The sequence below is a fragment of the Morus notabilis genome, unplaced genomic scaffold (genome assembly GCF_000414095.1).
Source record: "Morus notabilis unplaced genomic scaffold, ASM41409v2 Scaffold1303, whole genome shotgun sequence".
Classification (NCBI taxonomy): domain Eukaryota; kingdom Viridiplantae; phylum Streptophyta; class Magnoliopsida; order Rosales; family Moraceae; genus Morus; species Morus notabilis.
Genome location: NW_010365936.1, coordinates 212,452 through 239,820, shown reverse-complemented (window position 1 = coordinate 239,820; position 27,369 = coordinate 212,452). Strand labels below are relative to the sequence as shown.

General features: G+C 33.8%; 4 protein-coding genes across 5 annotated transcripts in view; 3 read left to right on the top strand and 1 right to left on the bottom strand.

Moving 5' to 3' along the window:
* LOC21402521 (protein FATTY ACID EXPORT 2, chloroplastic) overlaps positions 1-592 on the top strand; it is a 2,474-nt gene extending 1,882 nt beyond the window's left edge. Inside the window, exon 3 of the mRNA XM_010108802.2 lies at positions 249-592. Within this exon, the coding sequence (XP_010107104.1) occupies positions 249-388 (140 nt within the window). The 3' untranslated portion in view covers positions 389-592. The remainder of the gene's footprint in view (positions 1-248) is intronic.
* Positions 593-1,022: 430 nt separating this feature from the next.
* Positions 1,023-3,622, bottom strand: LOC21402520 (protein TIFY 3B). The gene is made up of 5 exons (XM_024172702.1): positions 3,298-3,622; positions 2,109-2,220; positions 1,810-2,008; positions 1,614-1,671; positions 1,023-1,371 (listed from the first exon to the last, which is right to left on the bottom strand). The coding sequence occupies exons 1-5, from the start codon at positions 3,456-3,458 to the stop codon at positions 1,305-1,307; spliced, it is 597 nt and encodes a 198-aa protein (XP_024028470.1). The 5' UTR covers positions 3,459-3,622; the 3' UTR covers positions 1,023-1,304.
* Positions 3,623-15,077: 11,455 nt separating this feature from the next.
* LOC21402517 (hepatocyte growth factor-regulated tyrosine kinase substrate) lies at positions 15,078-19,955 on the top strand. 2 transcript variants are annotated; one of them, XM_024172719.1, is made up of 10 exons: positions 15,078-15,549; positions 16,556-16,612; positions 16,737-16,804; positions 17,341-17,551; positions 17,633-17,730; positions 18,188-18,263; positions 18,366-18,425; positions 18,492-18,542; positions 18,642-18,720; positions 19,180-19,955. In XM_024172719.1, exons 1-10 carry the CDS (start codon positions 15,475-15,477, stop codon positions 19,266-19,268), a joined length of 864 nt encoding a protein of 287 aa, XP_024028487.1. In that variant the 5' UTR covers positions 15,078-15,474; the 3' UTR covers positions 19,269-19,955. The 2 variants fall into 2 exon arrangements, with proteins under 2 accessions (XP_024028487.1, XP_024028486.1); XM_024172718.1 differs by having other exon boundaries at positions 15,107-15,549; positions 17,630-17,730.
* Positions 19,956-20,593: 638 nt separating this feature from the next.
* Positions 20,594-21,507, top strand: LOC21402516 (E3 ubiquitin-protein ligase ATL4). Its single transcript, XM_010108797.2, has one exon. The coding sequence runs from the start codon at positions 20,703-20,705 to the stop codon at positions 21,231-21,233; it is 531 nt and encodes a 176-aa protein (XP_010107099.1). The 5' UTR covers positions 20,594-20,702; the 3' UTR covers positions 21,234-21,507.
* Positions 21,508-27,369: the final 5,862 nt, after the last annotated feature.

Sequence of the window (27,369 nt, the reverse complement as noted above, 5' to 3'; positions counted from 1 at the left end):
AGAGCGGTTTTCAATTTCCTGTTTCCGGTGAATTTGTTTTTGGCAGAATTGTCTCAAGTTCTCTTCTTTGTTTGGTGATAATTGGAGTTAAATGTTTGTCATATTTGCTACTGAAGTATAAAGCTCAAACAACTAGCCACTGGATTTTGATGTCCATGAAGTAAATATAATAGTTGCTGTTCAGTATATTTCATTACAAAGAGATTTGGAATTTACTTTAATTTCTTTCATCATCCCCGTTTTTCCAGGCTTGTCTGCTGCACTGCTAGGAGTGATGGGTTCTCGTTTCAAGAGTTCGGGGAAGATATTTCCAGCAGGTGTCGTTTCCCTCGTCTCGCTTGTAATGACTGGTGGCTACTTGCACGGGATCCTGCGCAGTGCTCACTGAAAAGGTGCATAATGTTCAATGTTGTATGTTAGCTGATAGCAGTGACTTCTTAAAAGTTCTTAAATTCCAAACCATATATGCTGGATTTTGTAATCAGTGTTATGGCTTGTAGACTTCTAATGCTGTGTAGACTTATTTTGTAAGATGTTGTTTTTATCGATCCGAACCCTTTTTTGGAGTATAATTCAGTCTTGCGTTGTTGTAGACTCAAAGCCTCTTCCTAGCTCCCGATTTCCCTCAAAAGTGATTCGAGAAGACGCTTTTTGAATGGCAATACTTTACTTCATTGTCAGCAAAAACAGAGCATTTACAAAAGTATTGCCAATAATCTTTCTAATCTTTATTAAACAATTATCGAGTAACTCTTCCGACAAGCTGTCATATGATAGGTCGGCCATTTTGTGATTCCATTTCGTCATCTAAAATCCAGTATTTCACTTCGATCACAAGTAAAAGGGGTATATTAGTCAACCAAGGAAGCAAGAGAAGCACTGCCAGACCAAACTTTTTGGTCATTCGTTCAAGTTTGAACTGAATACGACAATAAGTGGTAGCAGAATTATCAATTGTACAAATAAATTCAGATGGCTTAAAACGATAATGCAGATGTAAAAGACAAAAACATTAACAAATCTCAAGAACTATGACCACGAGACATATTTAGGATATTATATGTATGACGCCACATAAAGTCACAAAGCACGTCAATCATCACTACAAGCAGGTGACTACTTTTTGATAAATGTCACAAGGTCGATATATATAGATATATATTTTTACAATATTAAAAAGTTCCCCATGATCTAGTGAAGACTTTGTGTAACTAGTCCAAGCAAGATGGAAGTAAGAAGTGGTTAATATTCCTCCTGATTCCTGAACATGTTCTTTGAAGCAATCTGAAGTTTTACGGCGGAGGTTAACTTTGCATGTCATTTTCTACTTTCATTGCTGGTGAAGAAGGATATGGGTTCTTGTTAACCAGCCTGCAAGAAAGAAACACAAAATGATATATGAATTAGAGGTTGACTTACTTCTAAGATTAAACATCACAAGAGCTTGCATTGATCAGCATATGGTAATGATAAATATAGAATAGATCATGTGATAGGCAGCTTTTTATTATATACTAATTGCAACTTGGTGAACCGCCTCCAATTAAAAATACAAAGTGTATGGTGCACGTTCAAATTAGGAGAGGTTCCATGGCAGTGTTTTCATGTGGTACCTGTCCCGTCGCTTTTCCAAGAACCGCTGCAGGGAGTGCCTTCTAGCAATTGGAAATTCTAAAGAAAACCAACAAAAAGGATAGCGGAAGTCATGAATCCATCTTTAACAACTTTTGCTAAAAAGAAATATAACATATTGTTATGCATCATTACAACCATATTCCATGATTTTAGTTTAGTGGTGCAATTTATTACCAGCTTGCATCTTGCAAAGGGTGCTCTTCGGAGTAGGGCATAGCTGGGCCAACAGTGAACCCATTGCAGCTGCAGTATTTTGCAGGGCAGGCGACCTTGCCTGAAGCGGGGTGCTGGAGGCATTGTCTGCCTCAATAGTCTTCGCATCACCAGACTTGATGGTGGCAGCGGCAGCAGCTATGCGTAGAATTTCTTTGACCTATTTACAGGAAAAAGAAACAGATAACGAACATAAAACACATAATAGACATGGAGTGAATTCGGATGGAAATTGTGAATTCACAGTTTAGAAGGAAAACCTTTTCTTCAGAAATTCCATCAAACACCTTAACACTCCCACCATAAAAGATGGTAAGCTGAGCCCCAGCAGGAACTGTAGTGGTTGAAGCAGATGTTGGCATCATTTCGGGTCTCAAACATCAAAAAACAAGAAACCAGAATTTCGTGTCAGCCCCGACAAAAAAACTCCTTATCTCATCACACCCCACCCAATGCTTAATTTTCTTCAAGTAAGATCTAACAAATAGACAAAAGCCCATTAGGGCTTTTTTGCTAATCATAAATCTAGAAGTAAATCAGCTTTCTATTGGGTTTTGGTTGGGCGAGAAAGTAGAACAAGGTGACTTTGCGGATTGTTGCGGCAGAATCAAACAAGTAGATCATAACCAAAAGCGACGCTACAAGATATTCAACAACTCTGCTACTGCAATAATGAAGTAAATTTGTTGGAACAAACAAAATAGTACGGAATGCTTGACAATTTTATGGGCTTGGTTTGGGACTAAGTAAGATATTGTAACTACACCTACAATGTTGTGGAATTAAACAAGAGAATCATACATCATAGTACATGGATTCCCCACAAGGACAATATCATAAACTTTACTAAATAGAATGGAGAAGCTTTCAACCGGGATTGACCCACAAGAAGCAGAATAGAACCCCAAGATCCGTAGCAAATTCAAGATGTCTAAAAGAAATAACTACTTCTTGATGCTTAAGTTGACCTAAATAAATTTCATTAAAAAAAAAGTTAATATAAATAAAAATTTCAACAAAAGAAAAAGGACACTTTTTGCACTGTAGATTGACAAATCTAGAACAAGACTTTACTCAATTCTAAACGAAGTGGCACATGGTAATTGGGTTCTACAAAACGCCTCCCGAATTCCTTTCTTTCCTTTGTTTTCCAAAATTCCGAGCACCAAAAATATCGCCCAAAACAACAAACAAGGGGGAAAAAAATCCCCAAATTCCCAACAAAAACCCATTCAAAGAGAACCCTTTTCACAAATCATTAAAATACTACAAAAATTCTTTTAACCTGACCAGTTCTAGACATAAAATTGATAACGCAAATCTGTTCTCAACAGCATAAAAAGAAAGAAAATCCAAATTTCTCAGTCCCAAAAAAAAAAAATCCAACCTTCGTTATGATCCTGAAATTTCCAGCTAGCAGTTTTCACACATACGAGGAAATTAAATTACCTGGTGTTGGACAAATTCTGGCAAGTTGACTTGGAATAATGTTTGACCTGCCCTTCTTCTTCTCCACCGCTTTCTATTTCTGGTTCTTCTTGTTCAGAGATTTTAGGCTTTTCCTCTTCAAGCTTTACATCATCGGAGTCAGATCCAAAATCCTTCTCCATTTGCAGACGAGAAAATACACGGAGCTGGAGAGAGAGAGAGAGATTGAGCTGAGCTTCGTAAGAGGAGAGACGGAGAAGGCAAATTAACAAACACCAGATGGTTACAACTATTTCACGGTTTTAGTTTAATAAAATATCGTTATAATATTAATTTAAGCAATTTTTGTTTTTGTTTTTATTTTTATTTTTATTTTTAAGCAAGGTTGTCTATTTCTATTTCTTCTAAACAATGGAGTCGCACTAGATGCTTCCCACCACAATTTATTTTAAAAGATTTATGTGAAACAACAATGATGACAACCTCAAATGTGGGACCACTTTTTATTTTCTCACGTTTTTTTTGTGATCTTTAGATGGCCCCTGTAACGATTTTTCTTTCTTTTTTTTTTTAAATTTAAAAAGGAAATTGCATTTAATTAAAAATTAATAAACAGTCATCTCAGTACAATATTAATGACTTATTAGAGAGACAGACACACGCCTAAGACTTGAAAACATAAAAACATCTCGGCACACTAACAATGAACACGCATAAAGCTTGAATTGAAGAAACGTCTCCCATCAAAATAAGCTTTCGAGCACTGGATGGACATATCGCCAAACTCTACAAAGAGGAGACATCTACATGGTATAGAAAAATTTCTAGCCAGCTCAAGAAAACTTTGTCATGAGACATACAAACTACATTAAGTTGACTATTAAAAACTAACAACATACAGCAAAACAAACGAGGGTCAGGTGGGGATACCACCTTCCTTATTATAAACAAGAAAATTACATAAAAAAACAGAAAAAACCTCCGACCACCTCCGTTAGAAGCCTCCGGTGAAGGGCAACCGGCCAATGGGCCGTTGAGGGAGATGGCCGGCCAAGAGATCTCAGCCACTAAACGACAAACTTGCCTGGAAACGAAGTTTATTCCTTCAGTTTCGAAGCTCCAAACTGATTTAGATCTACCCAAACAAAGCCACCACATTATACATCGCCACCACATATAGAAACTCACGACTAGGCGAGTCGAAGTACCAAGTTTCATAGCCGGAAGCCCGACGGCGCGCGCAAAACAGCCCCAAAACTCCGGCCGTCATTCTTTTTTTTTTTTTTTTGGTTCGTGCGGGTGAGAGAGAGAGTTGAAAACCCTATAAGTTTTCTTTCTTTTCTTTAATAAAGCAATGTTATATTATATTAGATTATTAATAAGGCAAATTGACTCTACAATAACATATATTTTTTTATGATAAACTACCCAAAACACCCTTTCCATTATCAATAACCGTATTTCTAAAGTTAGATTCTAAAATACCCTTCAAAGTTTTGAAACTCCCGAAGGGTCATTTGCATAAAATGTTATTTTAAATATCATTTAACTATAAAATTTAATAAGAAATTTAAAATGTTTAAATAAGTTTTCCAATCAAATAAATACTTAACACATTTTGAGAGTTTTGATTTTTTAAGGTTATAAAATTCCAAATTTAACCGTGAAAAAGTCGCAAAGCTTTTTTTTCTCTCTAGAAGTTGTACTTATGTTGAAAGTTATGTCCAATTTAGCCCCTGAACAACATAAATGTATCAAAATTATTCTTTTTATTAAATAAATAGATGATGAAGAACAATGATAGACATAGCAAATTGTACCAAATTTAGTTCACGAGCTAAAAGATGTGTAATATTTTGTTGTCCTCTTAAATAAATAAACACTAAGAATATGTTTGTTTTACCGGATTAAAGCATCATATTATATAATAATACAATATTTAATATGACCATCGTATTATATAAACTAATACGGATGGTAAATTAATATGATCTATGTCGTATTATTGAATATAACTCATATTTTACGTATTGTATTATATTATTTCATAGTGAATCAATGATTCATGTCCGGGATTGGGCATGGCTAAAGGTCAGGGTCGGGCACGTCTAAAAGTCAGGGCTGGGTTGACATTGAAAAATTTATAAGGCATTATGCAAATTTATATTTATTAAAAATTACGTTGTGACCCTAAAACTTTTATAAAATTGTATTTTAACCCTAAAACTTTTGAAAATTACACTTTGACCCTAAAACTTTTATACAATTTCATTTTGACCCTAAAACTTTTCAAAATTTATATTTCAATCCCAAAACTTTTCAAAATTTACATTTGACCCTAATATTATTAATTTTACATTTTGACCCTTTATATAATACATCATGACACCAAATATTGTATTGTATTATAATAATACAACAAAATACAATACTCCTTATACAATACAATACAACACAAAGCTACCAAACATGGCCTAAGTATCTGTGTCTTCGACTCGATTTCAACTTATATTTTTTAAATATTTTTTATCTCTTCTTTTTAAACCAAAGTAGTTAGTTTATATTTCAGATAATTGCTACTATTAATTTTTTATGTGTATTTTAAATTAATCTCCTTTCAAAAAAATAGAAAAGAAAATTAAGGAATTGTTTTAAAAAAAATTAAAAACTTGTGTTCTCAATTTTTGTTGTCTTTAAAATCGAGACTGAGATTAAGGTTGTGATTGAGTTAGGGTTAGAATTAGAGTTAAGGTCGGGATCGAGACCAAGGGACGAGCCGCGGTTAGGGTTGTGATTGGGAAGAGGCTACGATTTATATCAATTATGGTTTTGATTTAGTCCTAACCACCCTGGTCTAGACCTTGAACCCAACCCCTCTAATCCCAATTCTATCAAAATCCCAACACCAACCTCCACCTATAATCTCATCAAAATTCTAAAGGTGTATTTAGTTGCAGTAAAGAATGGTAATAGTAATAGTAGTGAGAATACGAATGGTAATGAAATAAAATGAAAAAAAAAAATTAATTCGTTTGTTTGGTTATAATTTTAAAAATATTATGGAATGGAGCATGCATATTTTTTTTATCACAAATAAAAAATTATTTGAATAGCTAACTACCGCTTAAGGGCAAAAGGAAAATAAATAATTTATTATCAAATACTAATTTGTTTTTTTTTTCTCCCCTTTTTCCTGCTATCAAAATTTGTTACCTTCACGTGAGGTGCTACAGCCAAACCTTTTTTAATTATATTCGAATGTTATTATTATTATTTTTTATACCTTCTACTTTAACCTTATTACAACTATAAACTATTTTTTTACATTCTCAACGTTGTACACGCATTTTAATTTCGTGTTAATTGTTTACATTCTCTTAATTAGGTGTTATACTATTTAAAATAATGTTGATAAAATTACCCTTATGTTATATATATAACACTTACAATATAATTAATATCGTAATATAATTAATATTTTACACATCAATATAATTACTATAAGATATAAAATGTAATATAATATAATATAACTATTATTAGATAAGATACTATATAATAATATCATTAAAATGGTTAAGATAATTATTTTATTGGAATTATATTATTATATAATATTTAACTAGTTAATAATATTATTATCATATTATTATATTATTGTAACTATATTATGAAAAAAAAGAAAAAGAGGTTAGAATGACTATTCTTCTCATATAAAGAAAGAATGATGATTCATCTAAAATGGGTGAATAGTCATTCTTTTTTTATAAATTCAACCAAACATCAAATTTAAATTCCATTTCATTTTATTCTTTTAAAAAAAAAAAAAAACCATAAGTTCAAGCCAGCCTCTACTTCTAAACAAGAAATTGTTTTCTTGATTTAAGAAAACATAAAAGTAGAATAAGATAATCAAATGTGTGTTTTTTTCTAATATCATTTTGTTTGAAAGAATTAAAGAAAACTACATAAAAATGGCTTGGAACATGGTTGACCATGTTTAATGCATTTTTTATGTATTTATTCATAAAGGGGCATACTACGCTAAATTCATTAGTTCAGGGACAAAAATTGGTACAATTATTTTTGTTCATATTATTTAACACGGGGACTAATTTTGACATATTTATATAGTTCATGGACTAAATTTAATACAACTTTAAATGATAACCAAGTGCATAGACTTTCTTAAATTTAGCTCTTTTGTTTTTTAATTTTTGTTTTCTTTTCTGAGATATATTTTTTTCTAAAATGCTAACCAAATTCATGGAGTTTCTTAAATTTAACTATTTTGTTTTTTTTTAAATTTTTGTTTTCTTTTCTGAAAGATATTTTTTCACATTTGTTTTGTTGTGTTGTCTGTTGTTGCAGTCCAAAAATTTGGAATTTGAAAATTTATCCCTGTTTGGTTTGTTGGTTTGAATTTTATTTATTTAAACCTTTTGATTTGAACAGAAAAATTCAAACTGTGTGGTTTAAATTGTAGTTTAAATTGACGTTTCGATGTGTAATTAAAGCTTTAATTTGAATAGGGAATAAAATTTGAATTTGTGTTTGACAGGTGTGAAAAACAAAGAGGGTGAACACTTTTTACTGTTAAAAAATGGTTTGAATAGTTAAGCTTGAGGGGGGAGCTAAACTCTAAGTTTGATCATTTAACTCAGTTCAAATGGAGAATATAATTCAAACTGCATGCTTACCAAACGCAAGTTCAAACTGTGGTCACTATTCAAACTGAGTTGAACAGAACTAAATTAGTGAAACAAATAAGTGCACATTTATTGACACCACTAATATTACCCGCAATACATAAAAAATACTATGCCCTATTTGTTTCACTAGTTTAGTTTAGTTCAACTCGGTTTGAATAGTGAGCATAGTTTAAACTGACGTTTGGTAAGCATGCAGTTTGAATTATATTCCTCATTTGAACTGAATTAAACGGCTCAACTTAGAGTTTAGCTCACCCTTCAAGTTCAACCGTTCAAATCACTTTTAAATAGTAAAAAGTGCCCAATATTATTTCTATTTTTCACACCTACCAAACACAAATTCAAATTTTATTCCATGTTCAAATTAAAACTTTAACTACAAATCTAAACGTCAATTCAAACTACAATTTAAACCACATAGTTTGAATTTTTCTGTTTAAATCAAAAACATCAAACCAACAAAATTCAAATAAGCGAACCAAACGGGAGCTATATTATCAATACGATTTTAGTGATTAAAATTCAAAAGCTATATCCTTCTTAGCTATAGACTCAAGAGGGTGATTATTACAAATTACATGGTTGTACATCGAACTATAGGTTTTGACACAAAATACCCTATGAAATTTAATTTTAGCTTTTCTCCCCTGAACTTCAGTAACTCTTACCAAATCTTCCCCTTTATTAAATTTTTACTTATGTTATTACTGTTGGCTGCCATTTGTGAACCTGGAAAGGTCCCTAGGTCAAGAAAATTAAGGAGAAAGTCAGGTATAGTAAAAAAAAATGATACTCTTACTGTGTAAGTGTACTTTCATGTAACTGCATGAAAAGGAATTAACGTGTTTACTAAGTTATTCAAACAACACTCATTATTTGTATAATATGTATTGTTTATATTTAAAATCTTAATATAAGCGGTTCTTTTTGTTAATTTTTATATTTTTACATGACATTTTCCATTGAGAATTTAAAACATGGGAAAAGTTTACAAGAAGTACTAAAGTTTAAAGAGAGAAAAAAAACTAAAATTAAGGTTTCGGAGCATTTTGTGACAGGGGCTATAGTTTAAGAGGCAACTGTGTAATTTATCCTTATTATTATTATATCATCATTATAGTCACAAATTTAAACTATATAAGCAATAAATAGATTAACTATAAGAAGTAAAAATGAAAAGTTGGACCTAACAAGTGACGTTACATAACAATTTAAGAATTAAAAAGTTGTTATCTTATAAGAAGTTTATGGTGGAAAAAAATGGAAAAAAAGAGTATCAATTAATTATGACTAATAGAACGCAATTATCTCACATACACCTTAGAACCTTATAAGATTACACTTAATTACCTTAGGATATTAACTTTTACTTTCTAATAATTATCCACAAGATGAAGAAGTGCCGTTTGATTTACCTTAGCCTATTCCTTTTACTTACCAACCAGCTTTAAAGAAAATAAAATAAGATTTGAAAATATTAAAAAAAAATACAAAATATGTAGAAGAACTTTAAAAAACAAAAAAGAGATAAAGCTGGCTTACAATATTCAACGTGTGGAGATATATACGATTACGAAACAATACTCGTTCCATATGTTTGTTTTATTATAAGTTCAACTTAATTATTTTGTCTCCTAAAATTTAAATTTATATTCGAACTTAAAAACCAAACGGAGCCGCTATCTTCCTATCTTTTCCTGCTTGTTGTGCCTTATATAAGTGCACTCAAAACAAGCCTTCTCCGCATAACTTAGCAAAAGCGAAGGATCGCAGTTTATTAGCCAACAATTAACAAACATGAAGAAGCTTTCAATCTTGGTTCTCTTCTTCTTCGCATTGCGTGCTGCTGTCACTGCGGCACAGCCTTCCAACGGCAATGTCAACTCTCAAGTGAGTTGCTCTGATCATCGCCGCCGCATCAAGCCATGCGTCGGCGAAATATTCAGCCACATCCGCCAAAATGAGCCCATCAACAACTCCTCATCCTGCTGCGCCGCCATTCTCCACGCCACCGGCGAATGTCCCCGCCACCTGCCTCGCTCGTTCTACAAAGGCGCGAAATATTGCCGCCTCGCGCAAATCATTGCCGCAACTCCACCGAAATCCTCGTCTCCTCTGCCGCCGCCGCCGCAGGCTTGTCCCGATCTCAAGCGCTTACCGCCGTGCATCAAAGAGATCGTCGGCCACCGTATATTTAACCGGACAATCGGCTCTTCCTGCTGTGCCACCATCGTTGATATCGGCGACAAGTGCAGCGACATCACGTGGCCGTGGTTCACCAAACCCCGCGACTACTGCCGCCAATCTTATGGCGATGGAGCCACCGCCAAACCCCCGTCTAGGAGAATACTTTATTTCTTTGATTTTCCAAAATTCCCAAAGCCGACTGAGCCGTCACAACCACCGACGCCGCCGCAGCCTCAGGCTTCGAGTGTTTGCTCCGATATTCCTACTCGTAATGCATATTTGGAATGCATGCCCCAATATGTCGGCCACGAAAAAGATAAGCGCAGTCCGATAAATTCCACTTGCTGCGCCATCCTCAACGCGTACGCCACCGAGCCCTGCCCCGTTGGGGAAGGTACCCCTTGGTCTGAAGTTTGGCCTGCATCCGTACCCTACTGCCAACATCCCGAGCAAAGTCAGCCATCCCCGCTGCCCCCACCACCACCATCATCTGTTCTGCCTCCTCCACAAGTAGGTGCAAATGATTGTTGGTCTTTCCTTGACACCGTGCCGTCTTGCATTAACGAAATCATGTCCGGATTCTTCGACATTAATAGAGGGGGAATCGGACCGGCTTGCTGCTCCTCCATGTCCAGTTGGGGCGAGGATTGCTTCAGCCAATTGTCTCAGCAATTGACGGATCTTTTCTACCCTTACTGGCTCCGACAACAATGCTCCATCCCTTAGTTTGTTGTTTTGTTTGCCATATGATTTAGCTATTTAGGAATTTTGCTTCGTGTTCAATAGTTCATTTATTTCCGCTACATATTCGTATAGGTTTTTCTAGATTATGGGATTTTATTTTCTTGAGGTTATACATAGTGAGATAGTTTGAGTTTTATTTGCAATTGATATGTTAAACCTTATAATTGAGTATTGTTTTGGCTGAATAGATTGTTTTAAATATATGTATATTTCTCGCTATTAATTTCCACATGGGCATGTTCTACGTTACAAACTGATAATTAGACAGATGATTAAGCCCCCCGCTATCAGACTCCTGTAACGATTGAATGTTTATAACGTATGATTGGTTGAATGTTTCTAATTCTTAAAAAAACAAAAAAAACAAAAAAGACATTTTCCTGAACGATTCACATGAGTTGGGCTCAATTTATGGAAAAAAAAAAATTTAATAACAAAGACATAAGTGAATATTCATTATGGACTTTCTGAATACTGCAATTTTCGTAGCTTTCAAATTCTGATGTAGTGTTTGTATTTGAAGATTAAAAATGTAATAGAAATATACATGAGTACTATGTTGATTAAGGTAATATTCATAAATTGACTTTTATGATCACAAATCAAAAGTAAGATCATGAAGAGAAAGTTAAAAGGCCCTATTTATTATGAGTGTCTTCCTTTTTATTTATGGCATCGCCACTCCCTTTAACAACATATGCTAATTTGAAATTTCTTTTGTCGATCTTATTTCATGAGAAATTTGATGAGTCGATCCGCCTACCTGTATTGTTTTTACTGTTATATCGAGAGTAATTCCACGTATTACTTAACGTAAAACAGCTAGTGGAGCGCAAATAAAGAAATACTAGAGCTTTTCATTTGATCAGCCTGCGGCCACAACAGCAGATGAGTGAAATATAGAAAGCGGGAACTTTCACCCAAGACCAACATTTGTTTATTTTTTTGTTGAAGTACCTAAGACCAACATGTTGCGGCTTTCTATTGTAATTTTAAGTTCATATTTAACCTCTAAGCGTTAAGTTCAATACGTCCCATGACTCGTGAATTGATTTTTTATTTTAACCTGAGGACAGGGGTTAGAACTCATCACTTTATACGGTGGAATTAAGTGTAGAATTATCACTAATTATACTTTCAACCATGAATTGATTAGTTGTTTTAATGATATAGCTTTTGTTGTTTTAATTAGGTTTTGTATATTTGTTGCGATCGCATTGATTGCACTATTTTATTTTATAAGGATAGCAATACTCCCCATGAAGACAGAACCTCACCCTAAACGAGGCAGGAATGGGGGACAATTATTGGAGATGGGAATGGACATGAGGACAAAATCTAGTCCCTGATTCATGGCGGGGTGGGGACGGGAGAAGTACTCCTCACCCCTCTTCCGTTTCATATTAATGTGCAACCAAACAATAAAAATTGAAGCTATTAGAAATAAATAAGTAAGGATACTTTAAGTTTATATTTTGACCTTTTTAAACTTTTTTCACTTTTATGTTATTTATTACTTTTGGATTCAGTTGGCAATATGTTAAGAATTTGGTTTGAGTTTTATCATGAAACCATTCATTTTGGTCTAAATTTTTAAAGAATTTATATTCTATTTTTATTATAAGTTAATATAATTTTAAAATGCATAACTATATAATGAGAAATATGACTATAGAGAAAACTCATCCGATGCAAAATTTCTAACTCTAACTCTGCCCCTTTTTAAACAGAAATAGAAAGGAAGGTGAGAATAGTTTAGAGCCTGTTTGGTTTATGGATTCAGAGTCATGATTCATGATTCTAATTTTTAAAATTTAAATTTTTTATGAGAGAAAAACACTGTAGAGAATCATGAATCATGATTCGACGGATACATGAAACAAACATCCCTTTAGAATAACAGTGATGGGCCTTATTCTCTATTCAGTTGTAGCTCTTTACTCGATGGAGTTTTGATTAAAAATCTTCTCCCTATACTAGTGTGAGGAACGAGCCTTAGGCACGTTCCCTGTTAGCAAATTATTGAGTATGATTAACAATAAAATTTCAATACAATTATCATGAAAATATATAAATAAATATTTATAATTTAACGTGAAGTTGAACTTGTATGACATTTACCTCTTCATTAAGTATAGAAATACGAACATAAATAAATATAATTAACCCATGACTTTAGTAGGAAAAAAAAAAACCAATGATTGTTTTCAAATTAAAAAATAATATCAATTTGTAAAATGAAAATATAAACTCTTTAGAAAAAGTTATGAAATTGGAAATACATAAAAAAATTATGATGGTGAACGAAAATCAACAATGTTATATTATATAGAATCACAAAAATGGTTGAAGAAACAAGTGCATAATCTACTCTCTATATAATCATTTATTAAGATAAATTAAAAAAAAAGGTGTGGCGTGAGAGTGTGAGAGTGTAGGGTGTGAGGTGTGAGAAGATAAATAAGCCAAATGGATTAAAGTTAAACCATTAAATCTAATCTAAGTGAAAAATGAATAAGTTTGAACCATTGGATTGATGAGGTTGAAGTACAATTTTTGTACACTTATCCTCTATTCTTATAGATAAGAGATCTATGTAGCTCTCTAAGTTTTTATTATCTTCATCATTGATAAGACCTCGGTGTCGATTTTTCTTTTTTCTTTTTTCTTTTTTTTAGGAATCTTTTCTGTATCGAAACTAATCATATTTCAATGTTCAAGCAAAAGAAAACTTTTCATATAGCATTCATAATTCATCCTTTCAAAATTTGTATCACGCTTAAAAAAATGATACATATATATTTTTTTAAAAAGAAAAATGATAAATATATTCAAATTAACATATATAGTCAAGTCGAGACTATTAAAAATTTAATTGTTCTTTCACTTGAATATATTCTTCATCACTCGTATAATCATATCCTTTCGTCCTTGGGCTTTTTTTTTTTTTTTTTTTTTTTTTGCAGGAAAACAACAAAGTACAAACATTAAAGGCAAAAAAAACAAAAACAAAAACAAAAACAAAAAAGACCCTTACTTAATCAAATTTTATAAGCGTTTGATCAAATACTTTAAGAGTCTGTTTAATTCACTGATTTAAATTTTTAATTTGAGTTAAGATGTAATTTTATATGAGAATTTTTTATTATAATAAAAAAAATATATGTAACTATTTCTGAAAATTTTTTATTATAATAAAACTTAAATTTTAAATTTAAATTAATGGAATAAACATGATCTAAATTTCTATTTACAAGTGCCGCTATTAGCGACAAGCCCTAACAATAAAAAGAGACGTATACATTATAAAAAAGATTCAAGTATATTTCAAAAAAGAGTTATTATCCGTTGCTAGTGTGCGTTCAAATTCAAAAACATAGATTCATAGGAACGACAATTATTATTATTATTGTTGTTGTTGTTCATAGATTATCATCAGCGAATGTCCCCCCGGTATTCGTCTCTTGTTCTACAAAGGCGAGAAACATTGCCGCTTCCCGGAAATGGCCGCTGCCAATTCGCCGAAACCGTCGTCTCTTCTGCCGCTGCCAATTCGCCGAAACCGTCGTCTCTTCTGCCGCCGCCGCAGTCTTGTCCTGATTTCAAGCGCCTAACGCCATGCATCAAAAAGATCGTCGGCCACCAGCAGTTTAACCGGACAATCGACTCCTCCTGCTGTGCCACCATCGTTGACATCAGCGACAAGTGCAACCAGATCAAGCCGTCGTGGCTCAGCCAATCCCGAGACTACTGCCACCAATCAGTTTGATAGCATTAATTTGTAGAAATATTCATTTATAACCCCTTCTCTTGGCCTAAATTCTAAGAGATACATATAAGTTATCAAACTTTTCACTTGTAAGCTGTGATTAGTGCGGAGTCAGAAATTTTTTCTAATAAAGAGTTGAGCAAAACCAAAGTTCTAAATTAAAATAATATCATAATTAATTTATATTCATTTAATTATTTGTATGTCTTTTTAATCTAAATGAATCAATTTTTAATTGAGTTAATTCACTTTTTAAGGCTTATAATCTACAAAATTGTGAACTTACAGTAATTTCATTGATTATTTACTTAGTTAGTAATTTATGTTAGAAATATGAGATGCTTAAAAGTTAAAATTTAGGGCATATTTGTAATGTTTTGAAAATTTTCATAAGAATACTATAAGTAGGAAAATTTATGGGGGAAGGGGTGGCAAATGAAAACGTTAGATTGTCATGATTAGAGAGTTGGGATTTATTTTGTTAAAAGAACAAGGATCAAACTTTCAAAGAGTTTGGAATCACGGTTGCCACTAAAAAAAAAAAAAAAAGAAGAAGAAATAATATACATATATAATTAGGAATTAAAAATTAAAAAAATAAAAGACTACAATCGGAGACGATCATCTTCAGATTTCCCAAACATCGGTTGATCCCGAAACCCAATCAATCAACACCCACAAACATATAAATACCTCGATTGGATCGGAAACAAATATAAATTCAATTTCTATATACACACATAAATATATAATATATACACACACAAATCTATATCTATATGCGATATGGAGCCTCCTCCTTTCCAAGAAGCAGCGCGCTGCGACGTCTGCAAATGCAGCTTCAACACCTTCCGGCGACGGGTAATCCTCAACCCCAATCTCATCTCCGTTCATAATTTCATACATTATTTCATGCGAATATTCATGAATTCGACTTAATTCAAAGTCCAGTGATTTCCTGTTTCGTGCTTTGTGATTTTCTGACTCGCAGAAAAGTTTGAATTTTGACCAATTGGGATTATTTCAAGAGTCAATCTAAAGTCCTCGTTGTTCTTGATGATGATTTCTTAGATTCTATATTGGGGATTTTACTGGGCGTGGTTAAGCTCCAAGAAACTAACTTTTGTTATAGGAATTTTTAGAGGAGAAAATCTTGGGCATTTTTCTTGGTGGGATAATGGAGCGGGCTCAGGATTCAAGTAAGAGGATGAGGATCAATGTGTTGATTTTGACCTCATTGATGGATTGAAGTTGGTAATTTGTCCTGGATGTTGGGTGTGTGAGCTTGTAGGAGGTCATTTTTTAGGAGATCACACTTTTAGATTGACAGTGTTGATTCATCGTCTTGTTTTTTATGGGCTTAACTCCCACTAGTTCTTTAAAGGTTTCCCAGGATGTTTGAAATCCGGGCGGTCATAACAGATCAGCAGTCATTTTTGAGCTTCATAAGATCCTTTACATAGGAAATGCAGTTAATATAGTATTCTGCTTGAGTTGTTCTTTTCATTTTTTTTTTATCTTTCATTCAAGTCATAAGTTAACATGGGCTTTTACTGACAAAGCCTTTAAAGAGTTTTCTTTTTCTTTGATTATTTTTAATTGGCTAGATCAAAGATGTTATGGAATTTTGTTAGGTTTTATAATGTTTTGATGCTCAGTTTATTTTTTCTTTTCTTTCTTTTGTAAATGTGGGGACTCCTTGTTCTCTTCAATTGTGCCGGTTTTATTTTCAATAAAGTTTTGTTTCTTAAAAAAATGGTTACAAGTCACTTGTACGGTTTTTCTTGTTAATAATAGTCTAACTTTGGGCACTGAACTCTGTCATCATGGCCAAGTTTATTTGCCTCATTTGGATTTGTTTTTGCAGCATCATTGTCGATGTTGTGGCAGGACATTGTGCCATGAACATTCCTCAAATCAAATGGTAAAGGTTTCTTATCCTAACGTCCCGCCCTACATTCTTGGTTTCTAAAAATTTTACTGATTTCATGTTGATTTTACGGATACATGAATTCCATTGAGTAATCATGTTCCCATCACGTATTCAGGCTCTACCACAATTTGGCATTCACTCGCCTGTCAGAGTTTGTGCCGATTGTTTTAATGACTCCTCAAGGTAAATGATCCAGCTCCATATGATTTTTATCAGGATTCACGGCTTTCTTAGTCACCAAACTATTCGCTTTATCTGCATAGAAGTATCTTATTTAAGCTGCCAATTTTTTTAGAGTTCAATTCCTATCTCTAGAGACGTGCCAAGGATCAAAGTCTTTTTAATCTCGTGGAGATTCATGGCATCTCAACTACTGTAGCGTGTCTTTTTTCCTATTCTCCGTCACTGGAAAATGATATTGAAATGGAAAATAAACAAAAAGTTGAAAGAAACGACATAGTTGCAGAAGGAGACTGCATTATCACCTCTTGTTTTGTTACTTCCTACTCACTATGAGGTGCCGGTTTTATTCTAAGTATCTATCTTGGTTAAGAAATGAGATGTGCTTTGGGAAGATGTCTTAGAACTTTGCTGGCAGCCTTTAGCTTTTTTTGCCATCTTCTTTTTCCTTTTCTTGTTTCTTGTTTATTTTCTTTTTCGTACATACCATTTTGCTTCAAAAGTTATGAGTTTTTTTTTTTTTTTTTTTTTTTGGGTAGACCTGGGAAAGACAACATACGAGCTTCTATAAGGGAAGCTGATTCTGTAACAGATGGGGTTTCTAGTTTAACCATCGACGATGATGTAAAAATGAAAACTGAGCCAACTGCAGAATATCAACCTGTGTCGGGTGTTGTAGAGTGTAAGTGTGGAATGCCTCTATGCATCTGTGAAGCTCCAGCCCCATCCGTGGATGAACTTCCCGTCCAGGTATAAAATTTACAGTTTCTATCGATGTATCTACTGAGCCATGCCTGCATCTCACAGATTAGTTTCGTTTTGTGGCAGAAGAAGCCCTTATCCACCTCTGTCCCACAGTCAAATCCAAAACCAAAGAAAAGTGAAACCGCTTTCAAGAATAAAGGTTCAACTTCGAATAGCAAGCCTAGGTAGGTGGCCTCTGCTACTTCTGATGTCTCTGGCTCTTCCTGATATACTGAATGATTATAGAATCTGAATTATGCATGACTCGTTCTCATCTTTTATTCATATAAATTATGAAGTAGTATTTTATTGTATAGTTTTTAGTTTGGGTTCTCAAAGACTGCTACTCTTAGCAATCCTGACTTGAGTTAAGAAGGTTTTTTCTTTTTTTATTTTTTTTTCACGGAATAAAAGGTTGCTATAGGACATTCTTTTTGAAATCCAGACTGGGATCACGAACGTTCCTTTTTTTTTCTTTAAATCATTTTCCTAGTATTCATACTGTACAAGAAAGGGGTTACCAAAATTCTATATGTATTTTCTTATAATTGGATATTCATTGATACACACCAAAGTGAGCTTGATCCCATATTGTGTACGATCTCTTACACTCTGTTATACCTTCCATTCTGCTATTTTTAGTTCTTTGTTCAATCGTGGTCAAGCGTACAATGGCACCTCAGATAATTCTCAGATGAATTACGAATCCAATGGGGAGGTATAATTTTTGAATTGTCTACTTAAAGCACTGACGGATTTCCAATTTTATGGAAAGAAATTAGTGGCTCTGGATTATTTATTTAATATGTTCTCTGTTTAGGGATTGAGAGAAGCGATAAAGAATGGTGACACTGCTGCAGTCAAGAAGCTTCTGAGTCAGGTACTTAGTATTTTTGTATAAGATCAATGTTTGAAAATGGACGCTAATCCACTCTGTTGTTGGCAGGGTGTGGATGCAAATTACCATGACAAGCAAGGGTCGTCTTTGTTACATCTGGTACTTCTCTCTCTTTTTCTACATTTGAAAATGGGTTCTCTTATTTAGTTCCGTTGATTTGATTATATGATACTCATTTCCGGATTAATTTTGGTGTAGGCGGCAGTTTTCAATCAAACTGAGATAGTTTTCACACTCATGGACAGTGGAGGCAGCCTGTACTACAAGAACGCTCAGGGTAATCAATTCCTGACCCTCTTAAAAAGTATAGTTTGTGTTGTTGACTAGTGGAGGCAATTATTACGGATTTTAGTTATCCAAAAATTATCAAGGGCATTATTCATGGGGTGTTGGTTAGAATGGTCAGGCCTTTTGTTGCCACCAGTTTTGAGGGTGAACCACCTCTTGGACACCTACATGACAAAAGTCACAGTTTCCTGCTTTCCAAAGATTGTAAGGTTTGGCGGAAAGCTTCAGTTTTAAACTCGTGCTCACAAAGTGAGTTCGGGGGACATTCATGGCACAATGGGAACCAGCTTGTGAAGAGGGGGGTTGATTCTTGCCTGTTGTGTAAATAGATGAAAGGAGATATTAATTTTTCTGTCTTTGAGTTTAGTTGAATGTACTTGTTGATTCCTAGATTGAAGAACGAACACTGCTACTGCTAGTCAGGCCTAATTTGTTTTCTCGTCTTCAGGGGAAACTCCACTGGACTGTGCTCCTGTTACTTTGCAATATAAAATGCGAGAGAAGATGAAGCAGAATGAGCAGTTTGGCCAGCTATAGAACCGAGAGTTCTCATGCTGACGGTCTTTGCAACTTCAAGCTACTTATGGAATTCTTCTGTTTCCTCTTATGAAAATGTTTGAAAAACTGATTGACATGCATTTGCATTATGTAAGAATCAAAGTTAAAAGCACTCGGGTACAAATTCATGGGAGTCACAATAAAGATATCCTTACTTTACAGTAGTTCCCTTTAAAAAAAAGAAAATAATAAAAAATAATAAAAATAAAAAAGGGGAGAAAAACGCTTTCTTTATATCAGCTTTGCTCGTGCAGATAAGATTGAACATATGCGCATATGCAATATGCTTTCCTTCCCAATCGAAGAAATTAGACCATGTAGCAGTCAATGTAATCGTCAGCACCTTTTGTTTCAAAATTTGCAGGCTGTGAAAATATCAAAAGCTGGTCAGAGCTACTGTGGATGACGATGATGCTAGAATCATGGATAAGTCTCGATCTTTCTTCGAGTTTTTTTTCTTTTAATTATCTTTCTAGGGAGGGGGAAGTTGGGCAGGACGTGTTCAATGATGTTTATACATGTGTTTTTATGATTGTCTGAGCCACAGTGATATTGGTTTTGTCTTGGAAATTTCTTTTATTTTCATAAAGTAATGGAAATGATGGTGCATTTGTGGGATCTGACTAGGATGGTATTGAATTAACACGCTTGCCATTGGCTCATGCTCACGTACCATGAAAAGCAAGTAAACCTGTCTGATTGTGGTGTGATGTGGTGGACCCTTTCTGTTCAACCAAACAATTTGGTCTAGATCTTTCTTTCTCTCTCTGTATCTATTAAACATATATGCGCACACACACACACACGCGCGCGTAGAGAGAGAGAGAGAGAGAGAGAGAGAGAGAGAGAGTAGATATTATGCTAATTTTTGCTTAAATATTTTTTGGCCATGATTAGAGGATTGTGCTAATGATGTTATTTGCCATATATTGTTCGCTAATAAAGCCACAATGGAAAAAGATAGTGTAGTCTTTTTAAGATCAGCAGACCCCAGTTGCTTTTCCTTTAAGTAAACAATAAATAAAGCAAATATATTATTAAAGAAATTAAAAGAAAAAGAAAAGTTTACAGCCATGGAGCCACCGCCCATGTGACGTGTAGGCGCACACACCTTCAAAACATGGGAGCCAGTGATGAGTCATTGACACTCACTTCTTGGCAATTGGTGAAGTATGCACAACTATTGTGACTAAAATAACTCAACAAATGAAAAGGCAAACAAAAAAGAGATTCCTTCTACTAGAGTAAGCATCAACTTTTTGAGTCTTTATAAGGAAGCCAAAGGCTCTTGAAATCTTCCCCTTTTCCTTCCTTCCTCCTCCTCTTATTCTCTGCTAATTCATTTTGCTTTTTCTGTTTTCATTATTTTTATTATTATTATTATTTTTTTGCATAATCATTGGTTTTTCTCAAATGGGTTTGTTTGTGGATGATCTTTCCTTAAGCGAGATTGTAACACACATGCTGTACAAAACAGCTCTTGCAATTGCAATCATGAGATGGGTTGTGTCATGGGTACTCAGACTTAGAAATAGAAACAACAATAGTACTACTTCAAATCTCTTGGAATCTGAAAACCTTCCTTTCCCTTCTTCTCCTTCTTCTTCTCCTTCAACACAATTGATAAGAGACAGTTTAGTCCTAACAACTTTCGGAGACATCACGGAGAGATTGCGAAACGACAACGACACATGCGCTGTGTGCTTGAACAGATTGAGGACAAACGACGAGGTTAGAGAACTGAGGAACTGCTGCCATGTCTTCCACAGAGAATGCCTTGACAGATGGCTTGACCATGACCATCACAAGACTTGCCCGCTTTGCAGGGCGCCTTTTCTGACCCCTTCACAGTCCCAAAGCCTGAGCTTGGCCGCTGCCAGATCGCAGCCCAGCTGGGCTGTTGAGAGGCTTCTCTACCTCTTTGGAGATGATCTGTTGTTATGACTTGATCATTTCATCAATCTTACTTAGTTTTTTAGTGTCGTTTTTTTTTTTTAATGTAAATCTGTGAATATATAAATAATATATATTTTGATTGGTGAATCGATTGGTATGCTGTTTCTCTGGTCCATATTGTATAGAATACGAAGAAGAGTGTACTGGAATTGTGTTATAGTTTAATTGTGCGTGTATACTTGGTCCTAGCTTCTGCTTTGTTTCTTTTTTGTATTCTTTTCCCCACTCTTAGATCAAAAGATTTAAAGGGTTATTATTTGTCTGCCATGGTTTATAATTCCCTATCATATTTGCCCTTTTTTTTTCACTTTTGTGGTTTAGTTAGTTTTGCGTATCTCCATCAGTCCATCTTTATGCAGTTTTCTTGAGCGAAAAGTAACTCCAAGATGTTTGAATGGTGTATAGAGTGTACGTGTCATAATTTATAAAATAAGGTGGTTTAAGTAAGAATTATTAGACTTTGAGGAGGGAGAACATGCTTGTGATTATACTTGTATTTAGATAATGTGGGGACTTGGGCATTTTACCCTTAATAAGAATTAATTAAAGTGAAATAAGAAAAATAGTAGAGGCTATGGACCGAAGAAAATTTGAGTTGAATTTACATAGAAAATTTGAATGTTGGATTAATGTTTAATGTGTTAATGCGGTATTAATGTTTTTTAACCTAAATTATATAAAGCATAAGTTCATGCTACCGATTTAAAACTGATATTTAAGTTCCAAGGTATAGAAGTCTTATTAATATGAAAATAATCTGTATTATGTAGGAGTTAGGACTTTAAATATCCAATAGAAAATAAAAATTAAAAAAAAAAGTATTTGTGCTCTAATTACAAACTACAAGTCGCTTATAAGGACAACGACAACAAATTAATGAAAGAAAGATATGTCGTTACTTTGACATAAAATACAAGAAACTCTAGGCAAGGACCGACTCATCGCTTACGACTTGAACGACAACAAAATTTGGAAGCGACACGTCGGGTTGTATATAAACGTCATCAACATTGAAAACTAGAACTACATGTCGTTGTTACTTTTCAAAGACAACAAACTTTTAGATGAAAAACATTTTTTTTTTTGGAAAAAGAAAAAACAAACAACATGTCAAACAACAACAAACTATCAAAAGAAAACCATGTTCTTACTCCTTAATATTAGACAATAAACTTTGAACACAGAACGACACATTGTCTTATGATTTAAACGACTACAAATATTCACAAGCAAAGGGGATGCTGTTTTCTTAGGGTCCGTTTGATTTACACATTCAAGTAAGTGTCTCTCATTCATTAGCGGGAACTTTGGGTCTGTTTAGAAGGTATACTTAACCATAATTTTTTATGTTAACGTTTGAAATTTAAATTTTTTACGATAGGAAAACACTGTAGCAGAATCAATGATTTGAGTTTAAATATATGAAACAAATGGACCCTTTATGAGAGAAATTTTTTTTTAATCAAATTCTTTGTAAGATAAAAAACACTGAAATAAAATCAGAATTATGACTTCAAGTATACGTGTCAAATGGACCCTTAACTTTTTACTAGTCGACATTACTTTTTTAAAATTTTAAATCCCAAACAACAGATGTGACAGGAGAAATGACATGTAAGTATCCCTTAAACGACAAAGAAAACCTTTAATATCTTACACGACATGTGTTTGGTACGAAAGGATACATGAACGAGATAATTTTCAGAATAGAAACAATGAGCTTTTTTTTTTTTGTCTGTGAAACGACCAGCGTGTTTAGAATTGATTCCAAAAACATTTTTCATATTTTTCAAAAAAGAAAAAATGAAAATAAGGAGAAGATAGCATTTGAAGCAATCAAAGACAAAAAACGGAAATAAAATAATTTTTTAGTTTCATGTGAATTAAGAGAGAAATGAAAAATGAGTCGTTTTTCATTTCTTATTTTCGTTTTCTTCTTTCTTGAACAGAGAGAGATATATACATAATTATTCTATTGGGTTATTTCTTTACATATATAAGAACGAAATATTTTTATTTTCTTATTTAATAATTATTTAAAATACTATTAGATGTTTTAAAAAATGTATAACCAAATAGAATTTTAGTTTTTTCTTATACTGAAAATAATCTCTTGATAAAACTACCAAACACATTTTTAAAAATGATTTTTGCCTAAGATTGAAAATGTTTTCATTTCTATTTTCATACAAAAAACAGAATCATTTGGAACGAGTTCCAAACGCGACCGATAAGTGTTTTTAGGAAAAAAAAAAAGAAGGTATTTCGAACCAAAACTACCACAAAAAGAAGAGAGAATGAAAAGTTCCTCTTATAATATTTTTTTGGGGTAATTGGCACGAATGATCCCCAAACTTATCAAAAGGTGATTGTTTGGTCCCCAAACTTTTCTTTTTTACGAAATAAGCCCCAAACTATTTAAAAGAGTGCAATGTAATCCTTTTGCGTTAAATGTCGTTCAAAAATATGGACAAAATCCTAACCTATTAAAGTCGATTGGGACTAAAAAAATCACCTCATAAAGAAGTAAGAGACCATAATGTTCACCCTTTTAGGTTATTATGCCGTCACTTTTTGGACGACATCTGACGGAAATGACTACATTGCATCATTTTAAATAGTTTGGGGTTTATTTCGTCAAAAAAAAAGTTTATGGATCAAACTGTCACCTTTTAAAGAGTTTAGGGATCATTCGTGCAATTTACCTTTTTTTTTATAATAGTCATATATATTTATATATATTTTGGAGAATTAAAATATGTTTTTTTTTGAGAAAATTCAAATATACTTTTTTAACAAAGTAGAAATTTCCCCACTTAATTCTCAATTATATATAAAATTTCGGACAAATGCTTTCAAGTTTTGTTTTAATGATGTCTAATATTTCTACTAACTTTCATCAAGTATCTAACTGTTTACCATGGGTTTGTTTTATAAGTTTTAATTGCGGTTTAAATCATTTTGATACAATATTTTTTCTCATAAAATTTAATTTTTTATTTAATTTTTTTTTTTTCAAAATCTATGAACTAAATGAACCAATTTTTCCCAATTAAAAAAGTACTTCTTCAATAGAATCCCTGCTTTGTAACTTTGGAGCATGTTAAAATTTTAGAACATGCATTACAAAATTACTATAACGGCTAAAACAATATGAACTATCAGTAATTAAAAGGATTATTTCATAAATACTCCTTGAACTATGTACCATACCTCAAAGTGCCCCCTGAATTTTTAAAATGAATCAAAACACTCTTTGATATATAAAAAAATAGATCAAATTGCCTCCTTCATCCAACTCCGTCTATAATTTTAACAAAAAGCTGACGTGACATACCATTAAAAGGGTAAGAAAAACAATTTAAAATATAAACCTTAATTATTAATTTAAAAACATATTAATCTTAATATGAAATCACATAAATCAAATAAAATTTAAAGACTAATTAAAAACAAAACAAAAAAAAATAAAAAACATAAAAAACACATCAGACCCACCATTGGTCACCACTATAGTAGATCCGCCACCTTAGCCTCACACCGGTCGACCCACCACCACAACCCGTAGTCACGGCCTACCACCTTTCCACAGATCGCGCAATTGCCTTCCACGATCAGGGTTGTGCAGCACTAATCTCGTCTCTTTTCTGAATCATCGCGCATCTCTGCCCTGTAACCCACGCCCACGCCACCTTTCAACACCGCCGCTCCCTGCTAGCAGAGTCGCCGCCTCCGTGCACCCAGCCCAATGAGTAGTGACCATCGCGCCATGCCTTTATTGAAAAGCCCAACCTATTACTTCGATCTGATTTTGTTTTTTAAAATAAAATCAAAATTTAAATTTAAAAAATAAGAAGAAAAGTTTACAATACTTAGGGCCCGATTAGTTCGCTGATTCGAGTTGAGATGTGACTTTATGTAAGAGCTTTTTACTGTAGTAAAAAAGTTAAATGTGACTGTTTCTGATAACTTTTTACTGTAGCAAAACTTAAATTTTAAATTCAAATATGATAACTCTAAGAAATTAGAGTTATCCACTGGTTTTATAGCTTAAAATTACGTGTCCTTGAGTGATGGTTCTTGTTTATTGTGTGTTTTAATTTAGATTTGTAAAGTTTGCACTTACTTTGGTTTAATTCCATATTGTTGCACCTCTTGAAGTGAAAGTTGGTAATTTGGAAGGAAAATGAGGTGAAAAAACTGACTAATGCTGTGAGAGCACCTTGCAGGAAATTGCTGGGCTAAAATGCTGCAGCATTCTAGGCAGCATTCTGGGAATAGCTGGCAGCTGATTGACATCAGCGCACTAGCTGGATAAAGTAGGCAGAAAGGAATCCGTGTGAGCTGGCTGAGGAGGTGTCAAATGGGTCCACTGTGCACATCATCAGTGACACTTCAGCCCTTGTGTTGCCCTAGAAAAAAATGCTTTCTAAAAAACAAAAGGCAGCCGCCAGGGGAAAGAGAAAAAAGAGGAGAGAGAAGAAATAGAAAAGGAGGTATTATGGGGCTGGACACACAGAGAAAATACAGAGAGCACCCCTCTCCAGAAAACATAGAGTACCTATCTCCAGAAAACTGAATACAAGGACGTGAATGAAAGAAAGCAGGAGGTTGAAGGAAGCAAGGCCGGACAAAGAGGAATCCCAAATCCAGCTGAAACTCTTTCTTCTTTCTGTTAGCTTAATTATCTTTTGGTATTTAGTTACTAATTTAGCCATGGCTTATTCTGGAGCTTTGAATTCTGTAAATCTCATGATGAACTAATTTGTTTTAGCTAGGTTTGCTAATGGAACAAAGATTGCAACGTTGACAATGTGTTTCTGAGGTGTTATTAATTTACTATTCCGGTTCATTCATGTGTATTAATGCCTATTTCTATTCTTGACTGGCCATCAATTTTAGGATACAAGATTAAGATTAATACTGGAAGGGTTAGCTTTAATCGAATCTAACATGAGTGATGCTTGTTCAATAACCTTGCTTAGTTGTTGATTAGTGGATGATATAGGAATATATTATTCACCTTGCATAACTTAAAGAAACCTGAGTTTAAATATGCATTCTGGAAGTTGGATTCACATAGGAATATGCTGAAAATAGTTTAAGGAACCTTAGTCATAATTAATTCAGAAGAATTTTATGCAATAACAGAGTTTCTGTTAACAAGGGTAGTGAATGCTGCAGCATTCTAGGTAACATTTTAGTCAGACTTGCAATTAAGGGGAAGTTAGCAGACCTAGCTCATTTTCACCATTGAATTACATTCTTGTTATTGTTATAAAAATATAAAAAAAACAATCCTAGAAGCTAATCAATATTGGTATTTAACGAAAGCTAAACACAATCCTTGTGGGATCGATATCCGTACTCTTGTACACTTTATTACTTGTGCGATTCGTATACTTACGAGTTTTCACGCAACAAGTTTTTGGCGCCGTTGCCGGGGATTGGCGTTTAGTTTTAGTTGATATTGATATCATTTAGCTCTATGAATTATTTGGTTACTTTCTTACTCTTTTTTGCTTTTAGTTTCTTTTGTTCTTACTTTTGTTTTTGAGCTTTGTTTTTCTTACGAGGTACTTGAGATGTCACATCAGTAAGTCCTCTTGAATTTTGTTCAACATGACTTGGAACCTTTACATAGCGCATGGTGGAGATACAATGCTTTGTTAATGAGGTTCTCATCTCATGGTTTCTCCAAAGAGTGTCAACTTGAAGTCTTTCTCAATGGGTTATGTGCCACGACAAGAAATTGGGTGGAAAGGGGAGATGGTACCACCACTTTCTACCAACTATCTGTGGATGAGGCCTATTGGATGTTGGAAGACATGGCGGAGTATGACAAGTGGAATTGGGATTGCTCAATGACCAACCATGGTTGGGAGGGCAATTACAACAAGGTGGAGCCAAGTTTTGACACCTACCCTCATGAAAACTCAAGTTCCATTGAGAGCTTGTTGAGGGATGCTATAGCTACGAATGATGCCATCCTTCAAAGCCAATAAACTTTGTTGAGGAGTTTAGAGAATCAAGTAGGACAACTAGTTAATGTATTAAACAATCGTCCTCAAGGTTCATTTCTAAATGACATGGAGAATCCTAGGCAAGACGGCAAGGACCATGG

Bases quoted from the DNA above. Each gene is read 5' to 3' on its own strand.
- LOC21402516 (XM_010108797.2), top strand. From the start codon at position 20,703: ATGGGTTTGTTTGTGGATGATCTTTCCTTAAGCGAGATTGTAACACAC.
- LOC21402520 (XM_024172702.1), bottom strand. From the start codon at position 3,458: ATGGAGAAGGATTTTGGATCTGACTCCGATGATGTAAAGCTTGAAGAG. The intron at 2,221-3,297 runs GTAATTTAATTT...TTGATGTTTGAG, and splicing joins CAGAATTTGTCCAACACCAG to ACCCGAAATGATGCCAACAT. The intron at 1,672-1,809 runs GTAATAAATTGC...GGTTTTCTTTAG, and splicing joins CCTTTGCAAGATGCAAGCTG to AATTTCCAATTGCTAGAAGG.
- LOC21402517 (XM_024172718.1), top strand. From the start codon at position 15,475: ATGGAGCCTCCTCCTTTCCAAGAAGCAGCGCGCTGCGACGTCTGCAAA. The intron at 17,731-18,187 runs GTAGGTGGCCTC...TGCTATTTTTAG, and splicing joins ACTTCGAATAGCAAGCCTAG to TTCTTTGTTCAATCGTGGTC. The intron at 18,543-18,641 runs GTACTTCTCTCT...ATTTTGGTGTAG, and splicing joins GGTCGTCTTTGTTACATCTG to GCGGCAGTTTTCAATCAAAC.